This window comes from Siphateles boraxobius, unplaced genomic scaffold (genome assembly GCF_051911475.1).
Source record: "Siphateles boraxobius isolate OS27281-9 unplaced genomic scaffold, OSU_SipBor_1 9, whole genome shotgun sequence".
In the NCBI taxonomy this organism is placed as follows: Eukaryota; Metazoa; Chordata; class Actinopteri; order Cypriniformes; family Leuciscidae; genus Siphateles; species Siphateles boraxobius.
The window spans coordinates 16,802,517-16,822,259 of record NW_027509219.1 but is presented as its reverse complement, the minus strand read 5'-3'; the positions used below and the strand labels follow the sequence as shown (position 1 = coordinate 16,822,259).

Here is a 19,743-nt window from a genome sequence, read left to right as displayed (position 1 = left end):
GCACGACCTGGCACCTGCTCACAGTGCCAAAACCACTGGTAAATGGTTTACTGACCATGGTATTACCGTGCTCAATTGGCCTGCCAACTCTCCTGACCTGAACCCCATAGAGAATCTGTGGGATATTGTGAAGAGAAAGTTGAGAGACGCAAGACCCAACACTCTGGATGAGCTTAAGGCCGCTATCGAAGCATCCTGGGCCTCCATAACACCTCAGCAGCGCCACAGGCTGATTGCCTCCATGCCACGCCGCATTGAAGCAGTCATTTCTGCAAAAGGATTCCCGACCAAGTATTGAGTGCATAATTGAACATAATTATTTGAAGGTTGACTTTTTTCGGATGAAATATGCTAATTTTTTTAGATAGGAATTTTGGGTTTTCATGAGCTGTATGCCAAAATCATCAGTATTAAAACAATAAAAGAACTGAAATATTTCAGTTGGTGTGGAATGAATCTAAAATATATGAAAGTTTAATTTTTATCATTACATTATGGAAAATAATGAACTTTATCACAATATGATAATTTTTTGAGAAGGACCTGTATATATATATTTTTTTTTTATTGTTTTTTTTTTTTTTTTGAGTAATTCGTATTTTGTACTGTTGCAGTCCCAGGAGGCTACTCAAACTGGGAGGAGTGGGGCCCATGCAGTGTCACCTGTGGACAAGGCATCCAGGAACGAATCAGATTCTGTAACAACCCACCACCAGCCAATGGCGGCCTATTATGTGAGGGTTCAAACGTGGATTCCAGGAAATGTCAGGCCTCACTATGTCCAGGTACATTTCTGTTTATGGAAATAACAATGATAAACCATGTACTTTTTAAATCCTAATAGACTGCTGCAGGGACCATGTATTTTTGTAGGCCAAAACCCTGAAACGATTTTACCCAGAATAAGGCATTAATATGTGCTTTATAAGTTCTAATAAACAGCTAATATCCTTGTAATGTACATGCTAATGACCAACTAGTTAATAGTAAAAATTGGACCCTAAACCAAAGTGTTACCCTAATTTTCTAGAATAATCCAAAAGCCTGTGGAAAAATCCTATTGGGTTTTTGTTGAGGGAACCTGATGTTCCTAGATCCAATTTACACCTAGCATTAAGATGTGTTTTGTCATCAGATCACAAGTGGTCAGCCGAGACACATTACCATTTCCAGCTGATATTAGAATATGTTTCAAATGTGTCTCCTGTGACCACTTTCGATCAGATTCTGTACAGCTAATTAAGGGATTAAAGGATAACGGCAATAAATCTGTGTGTTTTGGTACAATGCAGCACATTTTGAATCAATTGTTTTGATGCACTTTCATCATAACGCATCCCAGAACGATCATGTGTTAGGTGAGTGGGTGGCGAGTAGGTGGTTTTTTCAGTGATCCAACCACAAAACCACAAAACACTACCAAAACGTAGTTTATAATACCATTGTTGTCAGAATCAAGCAATATTCAAAAGCACTCACTGTAGCATATGCTGTTACTCATCATAACTTAAGCAGATTGAAAAACGTCCCATTTTATTTAGACTACAAGAATCCTGACACACTTTCTTCTCTGTCAAGTAGGGGAGTCTCCGCGGCGTACACGAGGCAGTTTGATAGGCATGGTTAATGAGAAGGAATTTGGAGTGGCGTTTCTAGAGGCCAATATTACAGAGAATGCCGTGGAGGGCACCAGCACCCTGGAGGCCCACGTGGAAAACATTCCTCCAAGTGTTGGTGAGTGAACTTTGCTATGTATTTGCTTTAGGACACTCTGGCACGTCGCCAGGCGACACTGTGAAAGCAATCAGTCACGATCATTCAATGCAATATTCACTCAAAGCTTACAAGAACAGCAGAAACTGTCATTCAGACAACAGTAAAACAACCCGATGAAGAACCGTAGCAATTTTATGTTTTGTATAAATTTGTCCAATTTGATTTGAATGAAAACTAAAAATAAATTAGGAAAAATAAGCATAATAGAGCCCCCCCCCCCCCACCTCTGACTCTCAGCTGATCCATGTTTACCTATAGAAATATGATGCCTATACATATATAAGCTGCTTCAGTATTATCAGCAGCTATCGCCTTTCTCAGAAGCAAATTACCCTCCTCCATCCCCAGCTCCTCCGCTTGTCCAGTCAGTATTTGGCCTTCTGAGTGCCCTTCGAATCAGAATAAATTCTCGAATTATGTTGTACTTAAAAGTCTTGAATTAATGATATCTGCAATACATTCGTGTTGGTTCTTTTCTGTTTACCCTAAGGGGGGTTATTGCTGCTTTCCCTGCTCTTATCCATGCTAGGCTGTATGGATGCGGAAGGAGTTCTTGTCCAGAGTAGAACCATACCGCCAATTCTAACTGTTTGCTAATTGTCGATCGTATTTGGTCCACTATCAACTGTGGTAGGTAACGCTGTCAAATCACTAGCCAATTTGGCCTGTTACTTATTATATTTACTCACTTTGCTGGGGAAGTTCGTGTAAGCCAAATCTGTGCAAATACAGCGTATTGCGCAGAATCTGCACATTTCTAGCTTACTTGTACAAACCGGTTACTATACGCAACAAATAACGGCGTGCGATTCATTTGCACTGAAGCGAAGATTAAAAAAAATTTAATAATGTGGCGATACTTCCCGCAGACCAGAGTTCACACGTAAAGACTGAGGTGAAAAACAGCACTTTCTTACTGATACAGCATGAAGATGAGAGCTCTAAGGACATTTGAGAATTTGGTTAACAGAAAAGACATTGTAATTTTTCAACATGCTACAAATTTAGCAGACCCTGGCTTATCCTGAGACCACAGGTTTGTTTTGTTCCGCATGGTGTTTGATGTTTCACCAAAAATACATTTTTGGTGATGAGGAGGAGATGGCTAGACAGGATTTTGGTTGAATTAGAAATGAATGTATGAAATGCAAATTGTATTAAAAATTAAAAATTAATTAAAATAATTATATATATAGGCCCTAAACTGTGATGTAGTAAATCTGGTATATTTATTTTTTTTGGCTAGTAGAAGTTCTACCAGAAAGACTCGGGAGAGAAGATACTGTACAATTATGCATTTTATTAACAGCCCAGCAAGCAATATATGCAATAAAGTTCTTTGGCGTAGGCCCCGTACGTAACTCTCAATCTGAGGTACGGATTCTGCATTTCCTGCCTGAAGATGAAGGCAGGGGCGCAGCCGACCCCCCTTGGGGTATTGGAAGGGACCATCCTGGTGGTGGTGGGAAGAATGGAGGGAAGACCGTCTTGGTTGAGGTGGGGAGGATGGTGGTAAGTGAAAGCGTCAGCATCTGCGAACTCAGATGAGTGTAAATATGGATATTTTATACTTCACGTATTAGAATGCGATTGGATAGAAGGTAATAAATGACGTAACAATTGAGTCTTCCTGGCAGAACTTACGCTACGCTTTTATTTCTGAATGGCGGGAAACTTAAACTTAAAAAAGTATTGACTTAAGAACCACTTAAATATTTCCTGTTCACTCCGACAACGAATTTTAAAATTGTCACAGTCCACTGTTTTGCACCACCACAACCTTGTTGCCAAATGCAACAATCCAGTTCTCCACGAGTCTCTCCATGTTGCATTCAAAGCAATAAACAAAATAAAAGCCCATGCACTGAATGACAGACTTTTCCGACAGCTGTGTCAGGAAAACGTCTCGGTTACATATGTAACCCTAGTTCCCTGATAGGGAACGAGACGCTGCGTCAAGCTGTGGGAACGCCTCTGCGTGTGTGCGTCATGAAGCACGTATGGAATCAGTCCAATGGAGAGACGGAACGTCATAGGCGGGTGACGTCATCGACCAGGAAACTATAAAGCACCCCCAAAACACAAGCGCGACAGCTTCTGATAGGCCTGAAGGAAGCGCTAACGGGCATGCTGGGAGTATGGCAAAACCACGCAGCGTCTCGTTCCCTATCAGGGAACAAGGGTTACATACGTAACCAAGACGTTCCCTTTCAAGGGAACTCGAGCTGCGTCAAGCTGTGGGAACGCCAATACCCACGTCGCCATAGGAGCAAATGACCGTAATGTGGGAACTAGCGCACAGAGGACGAAAGCACCTGCGCCCCAGGAGTGGAACTTAAGTCCAATTCATAGAACTTAACAAATGTATGCGGTGAGGACCACCCAGCCGCATCCCAAACATCACTTAGCGATACTCCTGACAACAATGCTTTAGAAGCAGCCATACTCCTAGTAGAGTGGGCTCGTACAGCCAAAGGTGAAGGCTGACCAGCCGACTCATAAGCAAGTGAGATGGCCTCAACCACCCACTTGCTCATTCTCTGTTTAGACGCGGGACACCCTTTCCTGGGTGGCCCAAAGCACACAAATAACTGTTCTGATTTCCTCCACAGGGCAGCTCTGTGGACGTAAGCGTCTAACGCCCTAACCGGGCAGAGAAGGTTAAGTTTCTCCTGATCTGATGACACAAAAGGAGGAGGATAGAAAGCCTGCAGCACTGTAGGTCTAACAGCATTAGTAGGGACCTTAGAGCCATAACCTGGTCTAGGGTATAGAAAAGCCTTAACCATACCAGGCGAAAACTCCAGGCACAAGGGTGCAACCGACAGGGCCTGCAAATCTCCGATTCTCTTAAGTGAGGAGATTGCAATCAGAAAAAGAGTTTTATACGTGAGAAATTTCTCAGAAACTTCCTCAATAGGTTCAAAGGGGGCCAAAGAAAGGCCCTCTAGTACAATGGCCAAATCCCAAGTCGGCACCCTCGTACGAACTGCAGGCCTTAGCCTCAAAGTGCCACGAAGGAAGCGAGTTATAAGTGGGTGTCTCCCAAGAGAAACTCCACTGAAAGGGACATGGAAAGCAGCTAGTGCCGCCACATACACCTTTAGTGTGGAGGGGGATAACCCTGCAGAGAAACGCTCCTGCAGAAACTCCAGCACTGCACCCACTGGGCCGTTAACTGGGTCCTGCCGGTCTTCTGCACACCAAGAAGTGAAAAGTTTCCACTTCAGGGCATATAACTTCCTCGTGGACGGAGCTCTGGAGTGAAGGATGGTCTCAACAACCTCAGTTGAGAGACCAGATTCTTTGAGCTGGGCCCCCTCAGAGGCCAAGCCCACAGTTTCCACAACTCTGGGCGGGGGTGAAATATCGTACTGCCCTCCTGAGAGAGTAGATCCCTCCTGATCGGAATCTCCAAGGGAGAGCCGTCCAGAAGAGATATTAGGTCCGCGAACCATACTAGGGCCGGCCAGAACGGGACTACTAGAAGTAGGCTGACCCCGTCCCGGCGAACCCTCTCCAGAACTCCTGGTAGCAGAGCAACCAGGGGAAAAGCATACAGACGTGACCTTGGCCACGGCTGTACCAGAGCGTCCAACCCCAGAGGGGCTGGCTGACTGATGGAGAACCACAGATGACAGTGCGTTGTCTCCTTGGAAGCGAATAGGTCCACCTCGGCGCGACCGAAACTCAACCAAAGGAGCTCCACCACCTCGGGGTGGAGCCTCCATTCCCCCGGCCTCGGCCCCTGCCTCGACAGAGAGTCTGCTACCACATTCAAATAACCAGGAAGATACATAGCTCTCAGAGACCGTAACTTCCCCTGGGACCACAGGAGGATCTGACGGGCCAACTTGTAAAGTGGACGCGACCGCAGGCCCCCCTGATGATTTATATACGAGACCACCGACATGTTGTCTGACTGAGCTAACACATGATGACCTCTGAGGTCTGCTAGGAAGTGTTTCAAAGCTTGGAACAACGCCAACATCTCTAGACAATTTATATGCCATGATAGATGATGGTCCTGCCACAGACCTTGGGCTGGACGACCACTCATGACCGCCCCCCACCCTGTGAGGGAAGCATCCGTCGTTAGCGTTACGCGACGACAAAGAGCCCCCAACACAGGCCCTTTGGATAGGAACCAGGTTTCTTTCCACATGACCAGAGCAGGAAGGCAGCGCCGCGTGACTTTGATCGTGCGGAGGGGATTTCCCCTCGGGGAGAATCCCTTGGTCCGGAGCCACCACTGCAGTGGTCTCATGTACAACAGGCCGCAAGGTATAACGTTGGACGCTGCTGCCATCAGACCCAACAGTCTCTGAAACTGTTTTACAGTGAGTACCTGGCCTAGCTTTACTGGTTTCATAGCTGAAAGAATCGAAGCGATGCGGGTCGGAGAAAGTCGCGCCCGCATCAAGATCGAATCCCAAACGACACCCAGAAAAGTGGTCTTCTGAGAAGGAGATAATACACTTTTCTTTGCGTTCAGCCTCAACCCCAACTTTTTCATATGAGCGAGAACAACATCTTGATGCTGAACCGCCATCTGCTCTGTCTGAGCTAAAATCAACCAATCGTCGATGTAATTGAGGATACGAATGCCCTGAAACCTCAGGGGCGCTAAAGTTGCATCCATGCATTTCGTGAAAGTGCGGGGAGATAAAGCTAGGCCAAATGGAAGAACCTTGTACTGGTACGCCTTGCCCCCGAAGGCGAACCTCAGGAACTTCCTGTGTTGTGGAAGGATGGAAATATGGAGGTACGCGTCCTTCAGATCTATCGTGACAAACCAGAACTCGGATCTGATTTGTGACACGATCTGCTTGATAGTGAGCATCTTGAATTTTAGCTTCCCTACCGAGCGATTCAACAGGCGCAGATCTGAAATTGGACGCAACCCCCCATCCTTCTTTGGAACGATGAAATATCGGCTGTAAAAACATGATTCCAACCTGGGAGGAGGAACCCGTTCTATAGCCCCCTTTTGAAGGAGCGCTTTCACCTCTTGTTCCATTACCAGAGCCTGCTGTGGGCCCACCACTGTGGGCAGAACCCCTCTGAATTTTGGTGGACGACACCTGAATTGGATAGTATAACCATTTTTTACTGTGTGCAGAACCCACTGTTTGAATAAGTGGAAGTTTGAGGGCTAAAAACACGATAAGAGACCGGCTTTTTCCACGATCTCGAAACCTCTGTGTGGAGATCAGGGAAGAAGGGCAAGCACCGGCGTGGAGGTTGAGAACGGGAAGGCAAAAATCTTTCATCTAATTTAGATTTTTCTCTAGACTCCTGCCTAACAGCTGGCCACTCGATGCTTAATTTAGAAACAGCACGAGTGAGCACCTCCATAAGCTCGTCACTTTCGGGAGAGCGAGATGGCGAATCATCAACATCTCCCGCATCCAGACTAACAACATCCAGATCCTCAGAATTGGATAGTTGCAGTACGGTGGCCTCAGTTTGGGGGGAAGAAACCGCAGAACGTGCTTCCGAACCCGAGACTGAGGCACTGGATCTAACAGGTAAGGGCTGAGATAGGGCAGAGCCCGTCTCAAGCCCCGCTGTTAGATCCATCTGCGATCCCCACGAATGACGTCGCCGCTCAGCCTCGGCATAAGCGGGACCCGATCCGCGGGGATCGCGAACCGAACCACTCTCCTCAAAGAGTGATCGGCGGGAGCGGAGCGTTCTAAGAGGCAAACGCTCGCAATGCTCACAATCAGCCCCCTCGAGAGCTGACTGGGCATGCTGCACTCCCAAACAAACAACACATAAGCTGTGTGTATCCCCGCTCGTTAAATAGCGCGAGCAGGGAGGAACACACTTCTTAAATTGTTGTTCGCTCGCCATTGTCTCTCAATATAATATATATATATATATATAGTTTTTTGAAATAGTGAAACTCCTGCTTAGTGACAGTCAAAAACACTTGAGACAGATCCACATATAGTGCTTACTGAAGGCAAAGAAGCTGTCGCGCTTGTGTTTTGGGGGTGCTTTATAGTTTCCTGGTCGATGACGTCACCTGCCTATGACGTTCCGTCTCTCCATTGGACTGATTCCATACGGGCTTCATGACGGACACACACAGAGGCGTTCCCACAGCTTGACGCAGCTCGAGTTCCCTTGAAAGGGAACGATGAGACTTTTGAGCGGCTTCTTCTCCATACTGATGTCCGCTGGCTCTCAAAGGGGAAACTGCCTGGCTTGTTTTTGTGAGCTGTTTGACAGCATCGTTGAGTTCCTGGAGGTGGGTAATGGAGCTCTCTGGGAAAAGGTGTCATCCAGCCGCTGCAACATCATGTACCTCGCAGACTTTTTTGAGAAAATGAACTAAGTCACGTTAAAACTCCAAGGAAATGACATCACTCTGGTCAAATCCAAGGGATTTATCCACAGTCTCACCTCCAGGTTAGATCTCTACAGGCAGAGTATAGGCTCATTTCCCTCAGCTGGCCAAGGTGATCTTTTTTCAGAAACAACACTAAATATATATAACAGGCCCACTATTATTATAATTAGCCTAATATATTTTATTTCCATGAATACCATTGTAATGTTTATTATTTCGAGTGATTAATTATATTCAGTCTGAAAATACAGACCTATAGCACACATTACCTTATAAATATAAATAAACATTTTAGTAGAATAATAAGCAATAAAAAAACTAATTCAAATTCCGATCTAAAAATATTCATGGAGATAAGAGAACAATTGAACTGTAAAATACTACTCATTACAGGTGTCTGAGGCTCTTACCGATGACCTCCTCCTTGTTTACACTGACCACCTGAGGATGGTTAAGGCTGATGTTCCCAGTTTGGTTGTGCAGCCCTTTCAAATGGATGTGATCGATTGCGAGCCCACTATTCAGGAGCATCTTGTCGACATCCAGTGCGACGACGAAGCCCAGGCTATTTTTCGCACCTCTGGCTGGTCCAGCATATGGGTCAAATATGCCCAGCGGTATCCGGCTCTCTGGCAAAAGATCAGGCTGCTGATTCTTGCTTTTCCAACAACATATCTCGTTGAGCAGGGATTCAGCCAGGTCATCCACATGCAGTCAGTGGCGGAGGCACAAAAGTAGATGATGTGTGGGCCGGAATAATTCGCATCATCCAATGTTTTTCAACTGAATGAAATACAACTGTTCAGAAGATTGTCTTGGACTCATGCTGCATACGCAATGAGAATAATGCTTACTGTAAATATAGAGTTATTTATGCATATATTCTGGGACTGCTCCCGAATTGTGCCGGTCTGGTTTTTTAGTCCAGGACTTACTAACAGATCTTCTGAGGACTCCGATCCAAAAGGACTCTCTGGTTTTTCTTTTGCTGGATGATTCCTCGCTGTCACAGTCTGTCAATCAAAGGAGGATTCTGTCCGCTGCCCTTACTGCTGCTATAAAGATTATCCTAAAACTGTGGTTGGAAGCAACTACTCCAGCTATGTCTATATGGATGACCTATTTGCTGGACATTGCCCTTTTGGAGTGTACCACAGCTAAAGTGCTCGGTGCCAACAGAAAGACAATACAATTTGGTTGGACCTAATTGAGACTTTATCAAAAAGGCTTTGAGATCATTCTCTATACTGTATGTAGTTTTGGTCAAAACTTTATTTTAAAAAAACTCTATTTATTTATTTTACTTTATTTTTATTCAGTCTGATTATGGTTATGGGAGGATCTTGGGGTCTGTTGTAAATAGTTTTATACACAACGTGTTTAATAAATAAAGAATCACAAAGTTGTTACGGTGTCCTGTCATCTTTGTCAAGATAAGGGTAAGGGTAAGAGTAAGGGACCTGGATAATTGATAGGGGGTGCTGGCCCAAAAAAGGTTGAGAACAACTACTCAAATCCTAACTATGTTGGATGAACATTTTATAAATTAATATTACTCAGTACTTAAATGTATAAGTACACTGTAACAAGGACACCTGACCAAGTGTCGAGGTGTCCATGAGCAAGACACCTAACCCCAGCTGCTCCCGACGAGCTTGATGGCGCCTTGCATGGCTGACACCGCCGTTGGTGTATGAATGAGTGAGTGAATGGGTGAATGTGAGGCAATATTGTAAAGCGCTTTGGTGGCCATTGGGTCTGTTAAAGCGCTATATAAATGCAGTCCATTTACCATTTAAATAAAGTTAAACCCAAAATTAATAATTTCAACATGAAATGTTTTTGTAAGCAGAACCTGGTCCTTGATAACATGAAAAGGAAATCCTATCTATTAAACAGACATCATTAAGTACCAGCATTTCTGTTTTCAGCAACTTTGAATTGCCATTGTTGTTTTTCTGCCATAAACATGTTACATTAATGCAGGAAAACACTTTTTTTATTTTCATTTTTTTATCTATTATTTGAACTCTTCCTGCATTACAGGTCCCTTGTTGCGAGTACTGGTGTCTGTATTTGCCCCGATTTACTGGACGACTGTGTATCAGTCACCGGAGACCCAGAACGGCTTCTCCCTCACTGAAGGGCAGTTTAGACAGGAATCTCAACTGGAGTTTGACACAGGTTACAGCTTTCCATACATGCTACTTTGCAGAGCCTAATTAACATATCTGTGGTTGGAAATGGGACAGAATTGACCCTTCGCTAAGCCCCGCCCTCCTTAGTTGCTGTTGCTACGCCTGTCAAGCTTTCGTGTCTAGCACGTCTATTACAGTGTGTATGCACCGGTGTCAGACGTTCCTAATGAGATTATTAGTAATTTTTGGCGAACATGTGAAATATCTGAGAGAGCAAGACAAAAGGAACTGCAGTATGCATTCGAGGGATATATCCACGACATATTATGCAACATGTGCATTATGAACAAAGAACCGTAATTATTTCCAACTTCCAAGCAATAGGTGTTTTTGTTAATCCCGTGGACATGTAGTTGTGAATGGGGTCTTCCACACTGCTGATCCACGCACATCCTTTCTCCCCTTGGCTTTTAGATTTTCGGGAAGGAAAAAAATTCCACTCCCCCGTCCAAACTTTTAGGATACCGGGTATCAGATTTGCACAATCCATACGCACAATGCTTCGGCATGTTTCCCTCGCTCGAAAGCTTGCCAGACCTCCCGCGCCTAGTTACGATTGCTAAGAAACGATTGGCCAGTGGTGGTTTTCGGGCGTGGCTTATCGAAGGGTCAATTACTGCTAAAGGAACTCTGCATTTCGGATTCCACCCACTGAACGTGTCTTCTGCCTTTGAATGACAGGAGAGGTCTTAAAGCTGACTCATGTGGCCAGAGGTCTGGATGCAGAAGGGACTCTTTTAGTTGACATTGTTATCAACGGCTTTGTTCCTCCTATGCTTTTGACTTCTAATCTCAATCTACAGGTTAGTCTTTCCCACTCACGTACGTAAGATTTTTAAACTTTATTTAGGTACAAAACCGTTTAAAGAGTTTTTCTTATGCATTTATTTGACTTATTTAAACTGTATAACAGTATTTTGTGAAATATTGTATAATATTGTGAAATATTTTTATAATTTAAGATAATAATGTTTTCTATTTTAATATATTTTAAAATGTAATTTATGAATTTCCAGCATCATTACTCCAGTCTTCAGTGTCACATGATCCTTCAGAAATCATTCTAATATGCTGATTTGGTGCTTAAGAAACATTTAGGATTATTGTCAATATTGAAATTCCACTGCTTAAGACTTGTGGAAGCCATGATACATTTTTTTATGGATATAACATTTCTAAATAAACAGCAGTTTTGTTTAATAAACAATCTACTTTTACTGTCACTTTGATACATTTGCATCCTTGCTAAATTGAAGCATCAATTTCATTCTTTCAAATAGAAAAAAAAAATTTACTGACCCTAAACTTTCGACTGGTAGTGTATTTACAGTATATAGTTAGAAAAGTAGTTTATAATAATTAACTAAATAATTGGGTTTAGTTAAAAACACTCTTGAAGCCAATTCACACAGCAAAGACAAACGCCAATAAACACCAACAAACAAGTTGGACGTTGGATTAGAGTTTTATGAAAAATAACTGTCATGTTCACACTGCCCCAACAGACGCCAATAAACACTAATTGAACATGTTCAGTCGAGTGAAAAACATTCCCCAACCAACGGCAACAGACACCAACAGGGGTAATACGCCGATCCAACAAAACCCAACAAGCGTGTTTGTTGGCGTTTGTCTGTGCAGTGTGAATTGGCCTTTAAGATAAGATAAGATAAGATAAACCTTTATTCGTCCCACAGTGGGGAAATTTCGGTGTTACAGCAGCAAAAATTACGAAATAAAAATATAAAAAATAAATACAAATAAATAAAAAAGAAAATATACTATAATAACAGTATATACAGTATATACACAATACAATGTATAAGCTAAAAAGTAATAACAGTGTATTTTGATGACTGGTCTACTGGGAACAGCTTTGGTTATAAAGTCTAACAGCAGCAGGGAAAAAAGACCTTCTGTAACGCTCCTTCAGACACTTAGGATGTATCAGTCTGTGACTAAAGGAGCTGCTCAGTGATGTAACGGTTACATACAAGGGGTGATAGGCGTTCTGCAGCAATGATGATATTTTTGCTACCATCCTCCTTTCTCCCACCTCCTGTATAGTGTCCAGGGGAATCCCCAGGACTGACCTGGCCTTCCTGATCAGCTTGTCTAGTCTCTTCCTGTCTGCAGTAGAGATGCTGCTGCCCCAGCAGACTACTCCATAGAATATGGCTGAGGCCACTACAGAGTCAAAAAAGGGATAGTTAACCAAAAAATTAAGTTTGTTTTATTTTCTTCTGTTCATTAGGAGTTTGACGAGTCGTATGTGCAGACAGGCTCCGGGCAGCTTTATTCCTGGTCCTCACAGAATCACATATGGGATGGGGCTCCCATGACCCTGCGCTGCAATCATTCTGTGGTTTTTGAGGGGCCAGAGAACCGTCAGGGGCCCCTGCTGCAACTCCTCAGACTGACAGGAATTACAGGCACCTACAGTCTTTTCACTCTCAGCCTTGAGTTCCAGATGACTGCCAGCTTACTCATACCAGGTCAGTCCATGTACAGTTTTTCATTTGATTGTGTAAAATGGTGTGTTTTCATAATATACACTTTTTGTTTTATAAAACATAGCTCAATTCAAAATGACTTAATCAATGTTTAATTTCTGTGTAGAGGGTGATGGAGAGACATGTCCAAAAGGTTTTGTCTTGGACACGGCATCTTACTGTGCCGGTATGTTCACAAAAAATCATATGCTGCTGCATACTACCTATAAAAGTCCACATTCTTTTACCTATATTTATACAAAACTTGTTACAGAATGTGATCAGAATGATTTTTTTTTCTTAGATGAAGATGAATGTGCTGTTGTCTCTCCCTGCTCACACTCATGTAATAATATCATGGGCGGTTTCTCCTGCGCGTGTCCATCTGGATTCACCATCTCTACCGAGTCAAACACCTGCCAAGGTCAGATATATATTAATCATTAATTATCCAATTTATATTAGACTTTTACTCAAATTCACTTGAATTATCTATTTCAGGAGATGTTCCGGTTCAGTACAAAATAAGCATCTGTACTGTCTGTTGAGCTTAACTTAAACTTAGTATTTTGATGGCACTATCCATAATAAAGTTAAAAGGTCACTAGATGATATCAGCAAAATAAACTGGAATGTTACTTATTTTCTTTCTTTCTTTAAAAAAAAAAATAGAACAGTTATAAACTGAGTGATTTTGTTTGAATTCAGATATTGACGAATGCAGCCAAGGTTCCCACTTGTGTCACCCCAACCAGCAGTGTGTGAACACTGTTGGGACGTATCGCTGTCAAGCCCAGTGTGGCCTAGGCTTCAAACCCAGTTTAGTTGGCACCAGCTGTGAAGGTTAGCTTGACTACTATATAAAAAAAAATTAACTGTTTTTATATGTATCAGCATTTGGTTCATACTCCCAGCATGTTTAATGGATGGAGAATTTATTACCTTTATTTACTGCTCAAGTCAACAATGTTTTGAAAATTCTTTGAGTTTTCCACTATAGAACTCTATATTATCAGGTTTGTAACTTTAGACTGAATGTAAAAGTGATTGTTCTAGAACAGGAACCATAGATGAAGGTTGACTGAAAGATCTTTTCCTTCAGATGTGGATGAGTGTCAAGAATCAGCAGTGTCTCCATGCCAGCAGCAGTGTTTCAATACTCTAGGCTCCTTCCGCTGCACCTGTCACACAGGATACCAGCTGGTGGGACATCGCTGCCTGGGTCAGTGTCACTTTGTAAAACTATATCGAAAACTATACTGAATTTCACAGGTTTGTTGTTGTTAGTTCCATGAAATGTGTCCCTAACCTTACTCATATTCCTCTTTGTTGGTAAAAAGGTTTTGCAGTACATGAACACAATAAGAACATTGTAGCAGACAGTTCCCTTTCAAGGGAACTCGAGCTGCGCTTGAGACGCGGTGTGAACGCTCTGTGTGATTACGTAGTGAAGCACATGTAAAATCAGTCCAATGGAAGCCCGCTACGACATAGGTGACGTCATAGACCAGGAAACTATAAAGCAACCCTGAAATCAGACCGCGATAGCTTCTGTACCTTCAGCAAGCGCTCTCTGTGATATCTGTCCTTGTCTATTTATTGTTGTCTGTCAAGCCCAATATATATATATATATATATATATATATTATATATATATTTATATATATATATATCATTATGGCGAGCAAGCAAGATTATAGACGGTGTGTTGTTCCCTGCCCTCGTTATACTACGGGTGGGGACAAACATCAGCTTTGTGTTGCTTGTTTGGGAGTGGAGCATGCCCAGTCAGTCCTCGAGGGGGCTGATTGTGAGCATTGTATGAGTCTATCTATGAAGACGCTCCGCTCTCGCCGATCATTCTTCGAGGAGGACGGTTCGGTTCGTGTTCCCCGGGGTGCGGGTCCCGCTGCAGCTGAGGCTCAGAGTCGACTTTCATCTTGGGGTTCGCAGATGGATCCGGTGTCTCTGCCCAGGAAGGAGCCCGCTCTGCGGCTTCTCCTTCCCGGGCTGGGGCACCAATATTGCGGCTATCCAGTTCTGAGGATCTGGATGTCGTGAGTATGGGGGATTTTGAGTGTTTGCCAGCTCATACCCCTGCTGATGAGGAGCTTATGGAGGTTTTATCTCGTGCTGTAGCTAAATTAAATATTGAGTGGCCAGCCGATGATGTTGATGTGGTATCTAGAAAGAGTCTGTTAGATGAACGTTATCTACCATCTAGATCACGACATCCTCGTCGGGAACTCCCGTTCTTTCCCAATCTCCACACTGAGGTGTCGAGATCGTGGATCAAACCGGCATCTTTCAGAGTACATAACCCTCAGACCAGTAATTATAGTAAAATTCAAGGTATTGAGCACTATGGTTATTTATCTATGCCTCGCGCGGAGGACACACTAGCGAGTTATCTTTCCCCCGAGTCATCTTCTCCTCTGAAAGCCCCGACGTTACCACCCCAAACCTTTAAAAAATACATCTTTATTGGTGGGTAAAGCGTATTCGGCAGCAGGTCAGGCCGCGGCATGCTTGCACACAATGTCAATTCTCCAAGCGTACCAGGCTGACCTGCTGAGGGACATAGACGATTGTGAGGAAGTTAGTGCTGACGTAATTCGAGAATTGCGTCGCACGACAGATCTATCTCTCCGGGCCACCAAGGAGACGGCAAAGTCTGTGGGCCGCTCTATGGCCACGGAACGTCATTTGTGGTTGAATTTATCAGAAATAAAGGATAAAGATAGATCTGTTCTTCTGGACGCACCGCTGTCACCTACAAGTCTGTTCGGCGACGCCATAAATTGTGTCGTCGATAGGTTTCAAGAAAATAAGAAACAAACGGCTGCGTTTCAGAGGTTTCTTCCTCGCCGGTCTAGTGTCCCAGAGGCTGCTCGTGGTATAAAGTCTGAGCAGCCTCATCCATCTACGAGCTCCGCTCACAGAGTCCAGCAAAAACAGAGCGTCACCGCTCGGGCACCTCCTCAATCTGAGGTTCCTGAGTGGCGGTCGCAGTCCAAGTCTGTTAGAGGTAGACAAGATCTGAGGACTGTTATCTCTAGGAGAGCTTGGTCTAAGAAGAAGTTGTCCTGACGCCAAGGCTATCAGGCTTCTGAGGGTGGTCCCCTCCAGGGAGAAATGATTCCGAGGAACCGTCCCTCCTTGGCACCCTCCGGGGGGCGACTCTCCGAGGAGAGCCGCAGCGTTAACACTTCGGTTGTTCCCTGCCGGTTCGCCGCTTCAGGGCGCCGAGCTGTCAGCATCCCCGTGCAATCCTCTGAGGAGGGTTGTAGAACAGTCAGTTCGGTTGTTCCCTGCCGGTTCGCCACTTCAGGGCGCCGAAATGATTGTTCAATCAAATCCAGAGGCCAGTCTCGAGAGACTGGTTTCCTTATCGGAATTTCTGGCAGCGTGGAAACTTCTGCCAAATATTTCTCTATGGGTCCTGCACATAATAGAAAAGGGTTACAGAATTCAGTTCGGTTCTCGTCCGCCCAGATTTCAAGGGGTCCTCCCCACGGTAGTGGACTCACAGCAGGCTCTGGTTATGGAGCAGGAAGTACTGACACTTCTTCAAAAAGGAGCTATAGAAAGGGTTTCTCCTCCCAGCCGAGAGTCAGGGTTTTACAGCCGTTACTTCATTGTTCCAAAGATGGATGGAGGGTTGCGTCCTATTCTAGATCTGCGCCAGTTAAACAGCAGAGTTCAGAAACTCAAGTTCAGAATGCTTACACTCAAACAGATTGTATCACAGATTCAGTCCGAGGACTGGTTTGTCACAATAGATTTGAAGGACGCGTACTTCCATGTATCTATCCATCCTTATCACAGGAGGTTCCTGAGGTTCGCTTTCAGGGGCGAAGCATACCAATATCGGGTTCTTCCATTTGGCCTAGGTTTATCTGCCCGCACCTTTACAAAATGCGTGGATGCAGCTCTGGCTCCGTTGACACTCCAGGGCATCCGCGTATTAAATTACATCGACGATTGGTTGATTTTAGCTCAGTCAGAGCAGGTGGCAGTTCAGCATCGAGATGTTGTTCTATCCCATATAAAGAGTTTGGGGTTGTGGCTCAACACCAAAAAGTGTGTGCTCCTTCCTGCTCAGAGGACCACTTTTCTAGGTGTAATTTGGGATTCGACCACAATGCAGGCACGCCTGTCTCCTGCTTGTATTTCTGCGATTCTCACAGCCGCAAAGAATGTGAAACTAGGCCAGTCACTCACTGTGAAACAGTTTCAGAGACTGTTGGGTCTCATGGCAGCTGCGTCCAACGTTATTACTTTTGGTCTTCTGTACATGAGACCCCTGCAGGGGTTTTCTCCGAGGGGAAATCCGTTCCGCAAGATCAAGGTCACGCGCCTATGCCTTCGTGCCTTGGTCATGTGGAAGAAACCTTGGTTCCTTGCGCAGGGCCCAGCTTTGGGGGCTCCTTGTCGACGCGTCACGCTTTCGACGGATGCTTCCCTCACGGGATGGGGGGCGGTCATGAGTGACCGCTCGGCACAAGGTCTTTGGTAGAACCATCAATGTTCCTGGCACATAAATCGTCTGGAGTTGATGGCGGTATATCGAGCTCTCAAATATTTCCTGCCAGACCTGAGAGGCCATCATGTTTTGGTCCGCACAGAGAACACTTCGGTGGTCTCCTATATCAACCATCAGGGGGGTCTGAGGTCACCTCATCTTTGCAAATTGGCCCATCAGATCCTCCTAGGGGCCCAGGGGAAGTTATTGTCGCTCAAAGCGGTACATATCCCGGGGCGTCAGAATGTGGGAGCAGATATTCTGTCGAGACGGGCTGAGGCCCGGGGAGTGGAGACTTCACCCCAAAGTGGTGGAGCTCCTGTGGGAAGAGTTTGTTCGTGCTCAGGTAGACCTTTTCGCATCATCAGATTCAACCCATTGTCCCATGTGGTTCTCTCTAACGCACCCAGCTCCTCTCGGCCTGGATGCTATGGTGCAGATGTGGCGGAGGTTGCACCTGTACGCCTTTCCCCCGATATCTGTGCTTCCGGGGGTTCTGGAGAGGGTTCGCCGAGTCTGTTACTAGTAGCCCCTTATTGGCCGACCCGAGTATGGTTCTCGGACTTGGTGTCTCTGCTGGACGGCTCTCCCTTGGAGATCCCACTCAGGGTGGACCTCCTGTCCCAGGCCGGGGGCACGATATTTCACCCTCGGCCGGAGTTGTGTAAACTGTGGGCCTGGCCTCTGAGGGGTGTAGAAACCATTCTTCAATCCAGAGCTCCTTCCACGAGAAGGCTGTATGCGCTAAAATGGAAACTTTTCACCACTTGGTGTGTTGAACGTCAGTTAGATCCTGTTAACTGCCCTGTTGGTTCAGTTCTTGATTTTCTGCAAGACCGTTTCTCTGCCAGGTTATCTCCTTCTACCCTAAAGGTTTATGTGGCGGCTATATCTGCCTACCACACCCCTCTGGGGGGTACTTCTATCAGGAGAAACCCTTTAATTACTCGCTTTCTCCATGGTACATTGAGGTTGAGACCTGCACTGCACTCTAGAGCACCGGCGTGGGACTTGGCCATTGTACTCGAGGGTCTGGCTTTAGCTCCCTTCGAGCCCATCGAGGAGGTTTCAGAAAAATTCCTCACCCTAAAAACTTTATTTCTCCTTGCTATTTCATCTATCAAGAGAATTGGTGATTTACATGCTCTGTAGGTTGCTCCTTCATGTCTGGAATTTACACCTGGTATGGTGAAGGCATTTCTCTACCCCAGGTCGAGTTATATTCCTAAGGTCCCACTAAATGTTGGGGGCCCAATAGTGCTGCAGGCCTTTTATCCTCCACCCTTTAATACCCCAGACCAGGAACAGCTTAACCTGTTATGTCCAGTCCTGGATTTAGATGCCTACGTTCACAGAGCTGCCCTCTAGCGTAAATCTGAGCAACTATTTGTTTGTTTTGGGTCACTCAAGAGAGGATGCCCTGCATTTAAACAGGATATGAGTAAATGGATAGTCGAGGCTATTTCATTGGCTTATGAAGCGGCCGGACAGCCTTCACCTATGGCTGTGCGGGCCCATTCTACTCGGAGTATGGCGGGCTTTATGGCCTTAATTTCGGGAGTTTCCCATCTTGACGTGTGTAATGCGGCAGGATGTTCCTCTCCGCATACATTTGTCAGGTTTTATGACCTTGACCTCTCCACTCCTGGGGAAAGGTTGCTTGCTTCTTAGTGTGCGCAGGACTTTCACACAGAACGGGCATTTGTCACTATGGCGTAGTGGGTATGGGGTTCCCACCGCATCTCAAACGCAGCTCGAGTTCCCTTGAAAGGGAAGGGAACGTCTCAGGTTACGTATGAAACCCTGGTTCCCTGAGAGGGAACGAAATGCTGCGTTTGCCTGCCATACTTCTTGCATGCCCTGATCGACTTGCTTCAGGTTTTTCAGAAGCTATCGTGGTCTGATTTCAGGGTTGCTTTATAGTTTCCTGGTCTATGACGTCACCTATGTCGTCGCGGCCTTCCATTGGACTGATTTTACTCGTGCTTCATGACGTAATCACGCAGAGCGTTCCCACCGCGTCTCAAACGCAGCGTCTCGTTCCCTCTCAGGGAACCAGGGTTACATAACGTAACCTGAGAGGTTTTTTTTGTTTTGTTTTGTTTTTTTAACCACCACTACTGGTCACATCACTTACTGCATAACTAATAAGGAATTATTGAAGAACTAATAGGTAATTCTTCATTAACTACTACTTCACTACTGTTAACTACTAAGGAAGATGTGTTAACGTCCCGGGTTACGTATGTAACCCTAGTTCCCCGAAGGGACGGACGCTGCGTGTAATCGCAGTGGGAACGCTCTCAGCGTGACGCGTCTGAAGCATGAATGAAATCAGTCAATGGAGAGAATGAGCGTACGGCGAGTGACGTCATCGACCAGGAAGCTATA

General features: G+C 45.0%; 1 protein-coding gene across 1 annotated transcript in view; it reads left to right on the top strand.

Moving 5' to 3' along the window:
* hmcn2 (hemicentin 2) overlaps positions 1 to 19,743 on the top strand; it is a 149,402-nt gene that overhangs the window by 105,806 nt on the left and 23,853 nt on the right. Inside the window, exons 67-75 of the mRNA XM_077224262.1 lie at positions 615 to 785; positions 1,582 to 1,734; positions 10,184 to 10,321; positions 11,017 to 11,138; positions 12,590 to 12,830; positions 12,955 to 13,014; positions 13,132 to 13,251; positions 13,536 to 13,670; positions 13,930 to 14,049. Of these exons, the coding sequence (XP_077080377.1) occupies positions 615 to 785; positions 1,582 to 1,734; positions 10,184 to 10,321; positions 11,017 to 11,138; positions 12,590 to 12,830; positions 12,955 to 13,014; positions 13,132 to 13,251; positions 13,536 to 13,670; positions 13,930 to 14,049 (1,260 nt within the window). The remainder of the gene's footprint in view (positions 1 to 614; positions 786 to 1,581; positions 1,735 to 10,183; positions 10,322 to 11,016; positions 11,139 to 12,589; positions 12,831 to 12,954; positions 13,015 to 13,131; positions 13,252 to 13,535; positions 13,671 to 13,929; positions 14,050 to 19,743) is intronic.